This window comes from Paralichthys olivaceus, chromosome 20, assembly GCF_024713975.1.
Source record: "Paralichthys olivaceus isolate ysfri-2021 chromosome 20, ASM2471397v2, whole genome shotgun sequence".
Lineage (NCBI taxonomy): Eukaryota > Metazoa > Chordata > Actinopteri > Pleuronectiformes > Paralichthyidae > Paralichthys > Paralichthys olivaceus.
This window is the reverse complement of record NC_091112.1, coordinates 13,778,823-13,792,200: the sequence shown is the minus strand read 5'-3', so window position 1 is coordinate 13,792,200 and position 13,378 is coordinate 13,778,823. Positions and strand designations below refer to the sequence as shown.

The 13,378-nt window shown below is 41.7% G+C and overlaps 1 protein-coding gene across 1 annotated transcript in view; it reads left to right on the top strand.

The window, feature by feature from the left end:
• csmd2 (CUB and Sushi multiple domains 2) overlaps positions 1-13,378 on the top strand; it is a 235,903-nt gene that overhangs the window by 36,965 nt on the left and 185,560 nt on the right. Inside the window, exon 3 of the mRNA XM_020090893.2 lies at positions 1,142-1,254. Coding sequence (XP_019946452.2) covers positions 1,142-1,254 — 113 coding nt within the window. The remainder of the gene's footprint in view (positions 1-1,141; positions 1,255-13,378) is intronic.

The following is a 13,378-nucleotide window of genomic DNA, read 5'->3' as shown; positions in this document are numbered from 1 at the left end:
ATCTTTCCCACACTGGTGTTTTTCTCCCCCACCTCCAATGTGATACTTAATGTGAATAAGTGAAACACAGTGGCCTCTCTTAACACTAAGAGATGAAAGGGTGTGTGTGTGGGGGGGGGGGTATACACAGGGATTGAGAGAACACAGGTGGTAGCAGAAAATTGAAGTGACACTTGGGAAGGGTACATTCAAGGACGAAAGTGAAGTGACCAGCATTTTATTCGAATCTGTAAATCGAGATACACATTCATATCTATGCACAGAAGAATCTGGCAACATATGAAACCTGCTGTTAAAAGCTAATAATACAAAACTCATTACTCAAAGGTATATATCTTCATTTTGGTACACTTGTTAATAATCCCTCAGAGGCTGTTAACTTGTTACAGTGTTTTGTAAAGCGTCTCTAAACTAAGTGAGTCTGTCTGCTTTTACCTATATGAATCAGAAAAACCAATCAAACAAACACAGACGGAAACCTAACGTCCTTGACAGAGGTAAAAATTACATTCCCTTTCCAAACACATGTTTGGCCATGTAAAAGCTAGTAATACATTTTAAAGTATTCATTTTCAATATTTTTAAAAACTGAAAACAGCAGGTATTGTATATCATATCATTAACATACTGTAGTGCGACTGAAATATTTATTTACAAGAAGCTGTGTTGGACTAATGATAAGATTTTGAAATGAAAAGAAAATGGAGCACTGAAGTTGCAAAGTCAACACCACAGCTACAAATAGCAAATATGTCCTGTTCATAGCTGATTCCACATCTGAAAACTACTGGTTGGTTATTAGAAATGTCTGTTGACTCAGAGTCTGACAGTTTTATGTTTGTTGTTTGTTCATCTGTCGCTTCCTTCCCACAGTGTTTGTAATTCATTCTGTGGATATAAGATTGCAGTTCCTCTTTCTTCACTGAGGGAGAGAACTCTGTCGAGGTCCTGGCATTTCAATAATTTGTGGATGATTCAGAGCCTTGTTACACATAGCGTTATCCCTGAATGCCTGAGGGAACAGCTGGCTTGATGGAAGCGAGCGTACTTCGTACCTGACCTTGCGACCAACTCAGCTGTTGATTGGACCTTTTTTCTGTCCTGACTGATCATTATTTTCCTTCTGTCCATTTGTTCTCAGGTTAACAGGATTCCAGCTGCCTTCACCCATTGTGAGCACAGGCTCCAGGCTCACACTGTGGCTGCTGTCTGACTACGCAGTCAGCGGGCAGGGATTTAAAGCCGTCTATGAAGGTAACACAACTTCTCTTTTGGTTTTAGAAAAACATTGTTATTGCTTTATTCTTTTCTTTCCTGCAAAAAAATGTGGATGTGAAACATTTAACACAAATGTCAAATGACTTATGCAATGAGGCACATAAGCTCCGTCTCAGATTTGTGACTCATTGCTCTCATGTCAGTAATTTATGGCAATAATTTAAAATATGATAAGATCATTCAGTCGCTCCTGTTGCTGGTTCAAGGGAACAGGAGCAAAAATCTGCACAGCAAAGGTAGCACTGTGCACTGAACTCATTGCATCCTCCTCAGATGACTACATTAAAAGCCAGGTAGGTTATCGTCTCGCCCTTGCCAGGCCAGGACAGGAACCTTTATCGCGGTGACGTGGAATGCTTTATGACCCGTGGCGGGATGATATTAATGATTTAACGCTTCAAGCCCACGCAGGGGGAAAAAAGCGAGCCTGATGAGTGGGGAGGGAAGGAAATACAAGCCAGTGACTAATTAGGCTAATTACCTGACAGGGGTCTGTCAGTCTTTTTGAGATATTACGAATGCGGGGATGTGGCTCGATGGAGCAACGTCAGGCGACTCAGGAGGCCTAAGACCACATTGCGTGACGAGATAAAACTGAAAGATAAAGGAAGAAAGAGGCTGTTTGTTAACTCTACTGGGAGGGAAGTGGGGCGTTGTTCCTTTATCACTCATCACTAGAAACAAAACTGGCTTGTATACGTTCTGACCTTGAATGATGCCGTTGTCGGGAGCTGCAAGTATTTCTAAATTATTCATATCGGTAGTTTTAACACAACTTGCAGTCATATGCTCAAGTCTTTGACATGCTCATACATCAACGAAGCTAAGAGAGTAATGCAATCTTAAATCTTGCGGGGATATTGTTACCAAGGAGACAGGATGAGGGATATCAAGCATGTTGAGCACCATGAGAAACGTGTACAAAGCCATAATTACTTGTCAACCACCTCACATGACACTGGCGAGACCAACCGCAATGACCCGTGTCTCATGGGGAAGGAGAGCGGCCCCCTGCTGTGCTGACAGGTAATACTGCCCTGGAGATCACGGGAGATATGCAGAGCACAGTGCGAATTCATTGTTGGGAGGGTGGGGGAGGGGGACTCCCACAGATAGCTTTTCTTTTACACAGGATATGCACATAGATGAGTCGTAGCACACTTTTCCTCAATCGACAGATAAAGCAACACCCTGGCCATTTTCTGCTTCCCTTCATCCCACTCTGTTATATTCTATTCTCTGCTTCCTTTGAAGCACTTTGACAATTTCCTCATGGCACACATCGCTTCTTGAACCTCTCTGTGCCATTGGAATCCCACTCCACTGGAGATAGACCTGTTACATCTGGTTACTGATTAGATTAACACAAAGCCTAAAATCAGCAGGATGGGAAGAGCGGCATTATGGGTATCTTCCATGCCGACCAAAGTAAATATATAAATATGTCAGTATATAAGATTGAATAATGATGTATTATGCTTTTCCCATTTTTTTCTCTGATGTCTTATAAAGGTATTTTTGTGTGCATGTAAAAAATCGTCAGCTCCTTTCTCTCACAGAACATCATGATATCACGTCGACATTCGCAAAATTGACGCCAACCCAGTCGTGCACACCCTCCAACAAAGGCATCATTCAATCAATCAAACTTTATTTATTTAGCACCTTTCATGCAGATTAGTGCAATTCAGTGCTTCACATAAGATTGAGAATATGATAATAAGACAACAAACAATTAAAAACTATTTGCGACTAATGCCCACAGTAAAACTTAGTAAAAAAAAAGAAGCTGCAGCTATGGACAGATGAGTAAGAACATCAGAGGAGAAACCTTTTGTAAAGTAATAACCCAAATAAAAATTATAAACCTGAATATGAGCATAATATGTCTTCTTTAAAGATTTAAATTAAAATTCGCCCTATCCATTTTCACTTTAAATCTTTCTTCTGGTTTGTGTGAAAGGACAGACTCTTACCTGCTGTCAGCACAAACCATTTGAAGTTTCAAATAGCTTTTCCGTGCGACTGAACTTGTGGAACACCAGGCAGATGTCACAGAAGCGGGCGTGCCACTTTGTGTAGTTAGTTTGACCACTGTTGTGCTTTGACTTGATAAGTTTGCAGTTAGAAATGGACCACGATGATCAGCAGGGAACAAGTAACAACCACACATTGTACATAATCAGAGAACAGGCTGTGTATCGTCTCAGGACGTTATCGCTATCTGTTCTTCCTCAGGTGGTAATTTGGAATTATATCCATGTTGAAACCGACAGTCTTTTTCCTGTATTTACTCCCTCAGTCATTCCTCACAGTCTTCCATGTAGCATGAGCTCTGCTTGCCCATTTACTTTCCTCTGTCTCCACAATTGTTTTTTTTATATCTAACAGTTTGTTTCACTCTTTGAGACAAAGATACTCATAAACAAATATCTCAGCTCATGGCCAGTCTTTTCCCTCGCTTCTAACTGCACGTTGCCATGTTTTATAGCAATAAAATGTGATTGGGGAAACCACAAGTCTATAAGCTTAATGGAATTCTACTGTAAATAATATGGTTTTATTGTCTGACAGTAAGCAAAGCTTATTGCTGCATGTCAATAACTCCTCCTTAGTGTAGCTAGATAGTCCTTAATGGACCAAGTTGTACCATAAACAGCTTGTCAAATTATGTTTGTATCAGTGGATCTTTGTTTTCCTTTAATTTTACTTTTTTTAATGCTATTTGCAGGACATATTCTCAGTTGTCAGGTTTGTTTCTTTTCTCCACACGTAACGGCGTTCAAGTCCAAGTGTAATATTTACAGTACCTCGCAGGAAAGCAAACTTTAGAATAATGTCCTGATGAGTGCTGTCTGTGTTTATTTGGCCTCACGCAGAACACAGCTTGGTTGCGTCACGGTCGATGATGCTAATGCGTCATCTGCCTAAGTATTTAATGGCATAGCCTAGTGCTGGTAATGAAATTGCAAGACCTGAAAAAAAAGAAAAAAGAAAATTGACACTGAATGCATCAACAAGAACAGAAAGACAGTGCTCTGCCCCGCTCTCCTTGTCAGTCAGATTGGCATAGAGGTTATGATGTCTGATCTACTGAGCGGGCCACATAGCTTTCATAGTACTGCCATACAAGCCAGTAGCCAGTCAGTTTTACCTTTAGCCTCAGCGTACCCTCAAGTTCGGCCCTTATCATTGATTGCAAGCCCAAAACACTTGATGTTAACGGGTGTTTCAGCCTTTTAATCACAAACCACCAAGTTTGTGTGTCCCTAACATCTTTCCTCCTGAACCACAGCCATTGGCTGCAGCGTTCTGGACTCTGTGATGTTTCTTTTATGGTCTTGTGCTGGGCTTGTCTGTGGATTCTGTAACTCAGCACAAGCTGAAGATGATTCTTTCACTGTGCATGTTCTCACAGCAATCATCCCATCACCCAACCGATTTGCTCCAATCACCTGGAGATACACTCCCTAGTAATATCAGAACCACACCTCTGGTAAATATGAACTAATCTCTTATTGCAAATTGATGTTAATCCGCATACTTTCATGGATATTTCTGGTTTTCTTATCAAAGATATACTTATCTTGAATTATTTATTAAGCAGTCTACTGCCATTGCTGGAGAAATTGCACACAAATTAATCCTCTACTCCTCAAGGAACCATCTGTCATTAATTGTGGGTTTTTACAGGGACAAGCTTGAAATTGAGTCTATTAGTTGTCCACTGTCCTATCTTTAGCTGCTGTGCCTGATCATTACATGTGAGCCCGCTGCTCGGCCAAAGACAACAGCTGTTTGTCTTGGCTTTGTAGAAATAGAGTGGTTGCACTTGGCTGTAGAGGGGGAGGAGGAATCTAGCTCTAATTAAGTTTCTGTGCACATACATGCGTTGTCTGTGCACCCTCTGTGTGAAAGTCACTGAGTATGTGTGTCTGGATTTTACTCACTAGATGTCCGTCCAGTTTCTCAAATAGGATTAATGTCATTTTTTCCGTCAGCCTGCCTGGCGTCTCTCAGCACATCATTTTGCTGTAAAACCTCTGTATTCTACAGCCTCTCTTTATTAGGACTGTGCTCACCATCCACCATTTTGGTTGCAAGCCCCATCTCGCCTATATTAGATATCTGTTCATTTCCAGCCCACACTGCAATAAGCCTAAGTGCTGCATAGTCCATCTTCCCAACACACTGCGTAATGGCTGAGACCACTCTGGAATCTCTCCCCTCTCGTCGCCATGGTAACCACCAGACTCCCTCTTTTCAGTCTTATTCTTCTCTTTCTCCTCCTCACCATCTTCTTTTGCAAACTCTTTATTCATGTTTAATCTGTAGCTACAGAGAAGAAGTCTAACAGAGGCAAAGGGAATTAGAAACACGCGCTGAGCTTCTGAAAATATCTGCTGGGAATAGAAGTCTTATCCCTTCATGTTTTACTGCGTTCCTTGCTCTCCACCATTGCACTGTTTTCTCTCCATCTTTGTCTCTCTCCTTCCTTATTCCCCTTCTGTCCCTGTTCCTGCCTAAACCTCGAACCTCAACCTCAGTGCCTCCCATGTTTTGTTGCCTTCTCCCTAATGTTATCACTCGCTCTGGCTCTCTCTCTTGAATATTAAAGTACCGTGATGATTATCAAGTCATGTGTTGCCAAGTTTCTCTTCCGTCTGTGTCTTAGTTGCATAGTCAATGAGCCTCCCAACTGGGTCAGCCGAAAGAAGAAACACAGCCAGCCCTGCAGCAACACTCGAGCAGTCTGCCTCCTTAGTTAAAGTCACTGCAGGTGTTTAAAATGGGGGGGGGATTAGGAATTGACATGTTTTTCCCTTACAGTATACGTAAGTTCTGAATATGACATGAATTATAAATGTGTTGTATTCTATGTATTCCTAGTAATGTATAATGCAGATGGAGGCTTCAAAGAGGAGAAATAGAATATAGAATGGAACAAAAGTCAGTCAATCAATGAATATATGGTGAACAAGTCAAGTCACCACAGGAGCATCGCCTTCTCCTGCATCCATCGGTACAGAACTACAATAGCTTCTCTATCTACTCACCCTCAACCACTGCCGCTGCCTCGCTCTCATACCGGGCGCGAGAGAGAGAGAGAGAGAGAGGGGAAGGAGGGGGGCTGAGCTGATGAGTGCAATGAAAGAGCAGCGAAGCATGAATGAGTCTATTGGTTAATTGAAAAATGAGGCCTCTCCCCTTAAGTTGGCCAAATGAACGTGCAATGATGAAGGTGAGAGCTCAGTTTAAACCTGGTTTAAATACGTCCTGAAGTCCCTCCACAGGGAATTACACACATTCTAACTAAGCGGGTGTAATATGGCCCTGTTTGTGTGTATAATTTGCAGGGAGGGGTTGAGGGGTTTTATAACCTGCTGAGCGTCTAAGTGATACTTCCCTGTTGCTGCTTGCTTTGGTAGAATTGGCTCCGATTAGGAGCAATTCACAAAAGCGATTGTTTGCCAAAATGCAATTCACACTGATTGATTAAATGATTTTGATTAGCATATTGCTTTCTCGCAATATTAGCAAGGCAGTTTGCTTTTTAGAGATTATATTGTGCAAACTACTTTTAGCTTAAATGTGACCAGTCTCCACCAGCAGAATATAATCATTGATGTAAAATAAAAATATGAACAAACATAAAGAACATGCATACAACATGTAAACAAAGCATCATAATATTTCAAAGATATCACCAGGCCGGTTGCAGATTGCTAATGTCTTATATCTGTAATGTATGCACGCTCATTGAATACATTCAAATAAGAATGCCTGCACATACATGCATGCATGGTTGTGTTGACACCATTGGTTCAATGTGAGATAGGTGCTACCATAGGATAACAGTCGAAGGCTATTGTCATGTTGTTCTTGTTATGTCGAAACAGGCACAGGTTCAGCTGCAATGGAACTAAACTGGGTTGATTGGATTGAAGTAAATTACTGGTCCTGTTTATAATGTTGCTTTTTATAAACTATAATACATACATAAATATTTAACTGTTAATTATATTTAATTATTTTGTAATTGGACTACTAAACGTGGTCATGACATTTATAGAAAGATAGTTTTCATGGTAGCAGCACATCAGCTTCTAGGCCTGTCTCTCAGCACACGTTGTGATATGTCACAGTAGTAAAAGCACAGATGATGATAATATTAAATTGAGCTTCCATTTCAGGCTCCAGGTATTTTGCTGGGAAACCGTCACACGGGGCCTATTTTATTGGGACACTTAACAATGCGGCTTTTCTTATGTACATTGCTACTCAACGAATAAGTGTGACTTTATGTATTTCAATTACATATTAAATGAAGTGAAATATAAACATAAAACACAATTTATTAAATCAAATCACTCTCAGGTTAGGCATACTAGGTTTATTCATACTAACTTAACATGATATAAAGCACTTAATTAAAAATGACCTTTAACACTGAATGTATGTAATACAGTTACATTGGAATCTAATATGTAATTGAATTACATAAAGAAACCATTTAAGACGTAATTATCTTTTTAGTGCAATGACAATTAAAAATTTCAAATTGCACAGAATGTAGCCACGGTAGACAATATAATATATGAATGCAATGGAATCATTTTCAAATAACAGTGAATGAATGAATGGATGAATTGATGATTCATACACTGCTGTTTGAAGCTGCCTCTCTCATGGTCTTTGTCTTTCACTTAGTGTCACTTCACCTTAACTGTCTCACGAGAACTCTGTGTCGGTGGAAACGGTAGAAAGCACCTCGAGTGACGAGGGCTCTAATGCTCATTGATCCGGATCATTGATCAAATCAAACTGAAACTTGAACCTGTTGTACTGGAATGTGAAGAAATACAGAAGAGTTGCACCATGTAGCAGGTTCTGAATGCACTGTGTGTGTGGGTGTGTGTGTGTGTGTGTGTGTGTGTGTTAATATAAACATGCACATATGCACAGCAGCCTCTCTGCTCTGAAATCAAGGCGTCAGATGCCTTCATGCTAATCACTCCCTCTGTCTTCCTCTTACTGTCTCACACAGTAACAAGATTTTCAAAGGGGCCTCTCCCCATTTGCCTCAATGATTCCATTGAGGCCTAATGATGCTGGGATATAATACAAACAATGATAATATGACTAATTCTAATTTAGAGTTTTGAGATAAGCATGGCATAATATTGGCATGTTGTGCTGTCATGACAACTCAACCTCTAATTATGCCGGGAGTTCAAAAGGGATACAGCAACGAGGCAATTTTCTTTTCAGCAGGATCATAAAACGAATCCCTATGCAAATATTGTAGACTTAATTCCTCCGCTCATTGGTTGGTGATTTAATAGCTCCACAGGAAGCAGTGAAATATAGGTTTGCAGATGGAAACTGTGTAAGAGTCTGTTACCGCCTTGAACAGAAACCTACTGTAAGACATCAGGGACATTAAGAGGCCTCCAGTCATGGCCACAGTCCAGTGTTTGTGTGGCTTCAGGCGTGTTAAGATTCAGTTTTTTGTTTACTTATACCTGCACTCCTGCAAGCATTGACTCTGTTATTACCATACTGTTTTCCTCACAATATCCTCACTTGAACTTCCTGCAAACGAAACTGTGTACGTGTGTTTACATGCCCTCAGTGACCAACCAGGTCCAGATCATCTCGATTCGTTATTTTTTCTGCTTTACAGAAAGCAAAACCCCGGCCTTGTGAAACATGTTCATCACTTCCCTAAATATATTTTTTTTGGAGAACTAATTCAACAGTGTAGCTTTGCAACTTTTCAATTAAACCCTCCAACAAAACAGTGTTTGCTTTCCAATTTCTTTTTAAAATGCTGCCATCTTTAATTTCCTCTGAGGCTTTGCTGCGTGTTGTTACAGTTCTCTTGAACACACAAGCTTCTGGAAAACATTTAAATGTCACTGCAGTTGCCGCAATTGATTCCACAGGACATGACACAAAAAAAGACCTGGCGATTGTTAATTACACACCTGGCCTCACAAGAGCAGAGCGCCATTCTAATTTTGTCGTGGAGATGGCGGGTCCGATGAGGTGAGCGGCACAAATGAAAAACAGCTCAGAGCAACAATTGGCTCTTTCGTGGTATCTTGGATGTTCACGTGGATCTTTCGCTGCAGAGATAGACACTGTGACATAAACGCTGTGAGAGGAAGAAGAAGCCAAGAACAAGTGCTTCACATTTGAATGTGCCTCAGAAACCTGAACTTAGTTTAAGTTAAATGGAAGCCCAGCTGTTGCGGCTGCTAAGTCCCTGACTGTATTCACTTACTTTCTTGGAAAATCTTGGTGTGTCTGGCACGTCCATGTGAGCAGATTGTAGCTGTTGTTAGCGTCTGCCATGAGAACGGGCTGCCAGTGTGTTTGACCGCTAAGTGCTTCTGACACTTAATTAATTGTGATTGTTGAGCGGCAGTTCTCCGGCAGCCTAATGAAGACTGTTTTGGAGCTTTCCTACACACACACACATACACACACACATACACACACACACACACACACACACACACACACACTACTTCATCATGCATTCACACTGACTTTTGCAAACACACATCAATATAACACATATGTCAATGTTCTAGAAAAAATTGACAATGTTGATACATTTTGAACAACTTTCCCACAGTGCATTCAGTATGAGTCATCTATATATTTTGGAATATTTCTTTTTATATTCCAGGAAATATATATATTGAAAAAATAATATAAGAAAAAATACAAATTCTGGTTCTATTTCTCTACGTCTCTGTATCTTGTTTTCTCTGTGGACTCAGTAAAATGTTTCTGACTGAACAATCTAAATTATTTGTGCACTCGTCAGAAAGGTGACGTTCAACAGCAGCTCCTTCCACTTTACTTCAAGTGTAATCATGCGTCAGATTGTTCTTAACTTAAAATGACTGCTGCGGTTGGAGTTAAGAGAGTTATGTAGTTGTTTAAAACGTTTGCAGCTGTTTCTTTCCCTGCTCCACGTAATGTTAATATTTGATACTAGATCCCACATCTGAGTCTTTCTGGGATTTTTTTCATATTTTCTTTATTCTGTTCCCTCTTTTTATAAAACTAACATGAGCTAAGAGAGCTCTTGACAGTTCCCATTGCCCCGCAAGTCATTGCCAGGCACGTTTGCTCTGCTGCAGTGCTGCGAGATGCACTAATTTTTTTTGGGTCTCTACCCTCATTCCTTCTTGCCCTCTATTTGTTTTCTGGGTGAGTGGGCGGCAAGACAGGGTCTAGTCTGTGGTCAGGACAAGTTGTTGTTTTGCTTTCCAGATAGCGGAAGGAACAACAACACCTCCACAGCGGAGTTGCACACGCACACACGGACATATTTGCACAGTACACAGCCAAGCACACCCATTCGCACAAGTGGTCACAGGAGTGCACCCTCATACATAGCACGATCTATCTGCTGCTCAGCAGAGCATGAACAGAAAGGTCATCCATCTCTGTGAACCTGTGGCTTTGGGTGAGTTTGTTTGCACAGCCTCCGAGCAGCTAGAGAAGCGTGTGCATACGTCCATCTAAAACACCAGTTCTCCATAACTGCCTGCATGGGTGGATTCATGTCTGCTCCTCACCGGGGAGGAGACAGTATACAACAATCAATGTCTGCTCATCCACAAAACATAAGCCCTGTTCATACCGGGCATCAGCATGTGCTTCTCCAGTGACCACACACGATCTGATCTCACTTACCTTCTTCATTCCCAAACACAGGGATCATTTCCGTCTGCAAACTTGTTTTCTGTGTCTAGTCCGACAAGAATAAGAATAACAAATAAAAAAGAGAAAACTCTTGCTTTGTGTTTTCCAGACAAACCAAGTCACCCGAGGTGTATGCCGCACATTTCAAAATGTTCATTCACCATGGACAGCCAGCTTCCACAATTTGAGAACCAGTTTAATTTGTAGGAATTCACGTACATCCTCTTTCACAGAGGACGTCCCTTGTGTAGGCTCTCAATACGTCTCAGGTACCCCTGTCCACTTGTGATCAGATCACCCAATATGCATTTTAACAGAAGGTATGAACATGGCTTCTGAATTATAGAGAAGTTACTTGCTGCTTTATTAGTATTTGGCCATTGTGATTGTGGTTACACGTGTCATATGTATGTGAAAAAGCATTAGTTTATGTCCAGTTCAGACAAACACAGCTTTGAAAGTCTCCTGATCTCAGCCCAGTTGATAAAACAGTCTAGGGCGATCACACAATCTTTCACAAGGGGAAACCCCTGACTAGTAGGTCTGGTCGGCTCTGATTGGCTGTAGTTGCGGTTGATTCCGCTCATTCTTTAACTTTCTAGAAACCTGAACCTTGAAGAATTCACACATTGCATTGCACTCATTGGCAGCTGTTAATCGAACCCCAATTTGACTTTTCCAAAATTGGTCTAGGCCTAAAAATTGTGTTGTGTATACTAGACAGGTTAGAGGTCTGGTACCTTTATCAGCAATGCAGTGTAAAGCTGCAGCTTTTCACTTTTCCCTGGTGCTGAGCGTCGTTGGAGTGGACCTCAATCCAGCATCTCTCAAGCCTGAGTCGTCTCTCTGCCTCTTTTGTGTATATTGTATTTTGGCAACACTTTAAATGAGAATGACACAAGTAAGCTCACATTTAAAGTGACAAAGTTACAGCTACAGAAAACTGAACACTCACCCATGTTTCCTCACACTGTGGGATTTGGGGATGTTTGACAGAGTGACTGCAGCAAGCCTGGTTGTGTGTGTGTGTGTGTGTGTGTGTGTGTGTGTGTGTGTGTGTGTGTGTGTGTGTGTGTGTGTGTGTGTGTGTGTGTGTGTGTTGTGCATTCATGAGAGTGCGTATGAGTGGGATTTGTAATGGGTTGAACACATGTCGGTGGAGAAGTCGGGAAGGGACTGAGGCATGAGCCGTGTGACAGTGGCAGGGACTGACAGCCAGACTGACGCTCGGCCAGTGGGCGGGCTGCGTTGGCAGTATTGTGCATCTGTTTGTGTGTTTTCTTGTGCATTTCTATACTGCACATACCGGCTGTGGATGGTTGTCTGTGTGCAGTCAGGGAGAGTGAACATTGAGGTGTTTCTCGGATGCCTGTCTTTGTTTGGCTTCTGTGAAAGGCCCTCTGCGCTCCCTGCTGTTTTCACACTGACAGAATACACACTGACAGGGCCTACCCTCTCTGCATCTAAACAAAGAGAGAGGGAGACGAGGGGGAGCCAGAGGAAAAGAGACATCAGCTGGTGGAGAGGTGGTTAGCCATAGAAAGAAGTGAGGGGGAGATCAAAAGGTAGAGAGTATAACAAGGTTAAGTTTGGCAGCAGAATTCTGATTAAGTTCAAACTGACATGTCATTTGACAAAAATGTGTTTTCATTTGGGTGATTTGTATTTTTGTTAGTTTGAGTCTCGTTGTTGTGAGTGTCATGATGGCATCATCGTGTAGAATCACCATGGTTACAGGCGTGTCTTGCATGGTGCCCTTGTGACTCAGCTCTGCAGTCGCACAGACAGACTCACTCCAGTAAGTCCAGTTACCAGTGTACCTACTCTGTTTGAACAGAGCCACGCTCTAATCTGATCCAGTTCAGTCGTTTCTATTAACCTGGCATCGCCGCAGCTTCCTGAGCTGTTCACTGCAGAGCACCGAGTCATTGGTGGGCTGGGTATTCTCTCTGGTTCTCTAACGTACTGGTCGAACTGGACGGATTCAGACATAACCTGGTAGAAGGAAGTGGTATGTATCAGAAAACAACCCATCGAATGTTTGTGCAGATCACGGGGCAGTTTCCCACTTTCTTTAACATTGTGACATAGGGCTTTTTCAACATTTCCTGGATTTCTCCGAGAATGTTTCATGGGGACTGATAATTACGAGCAATTTAGTGCAGATCAAAAAAAAATTATGGATCTCGTGAATTTAAATGTGGCTTCATGAGGGGACTGCAGGGCCTTGGCAGCGGTATGCTCTCTCTCTGAGTGCCCTTCTAGTTCATAGCTTCTCTCATCTGTTTTGTTGCTGCCTCTTGACTAAACTCTGAGTGGTTTTGAATTTAATCCATAATTCATTTTTTTCAAGGGCAGGTAACATGAGATG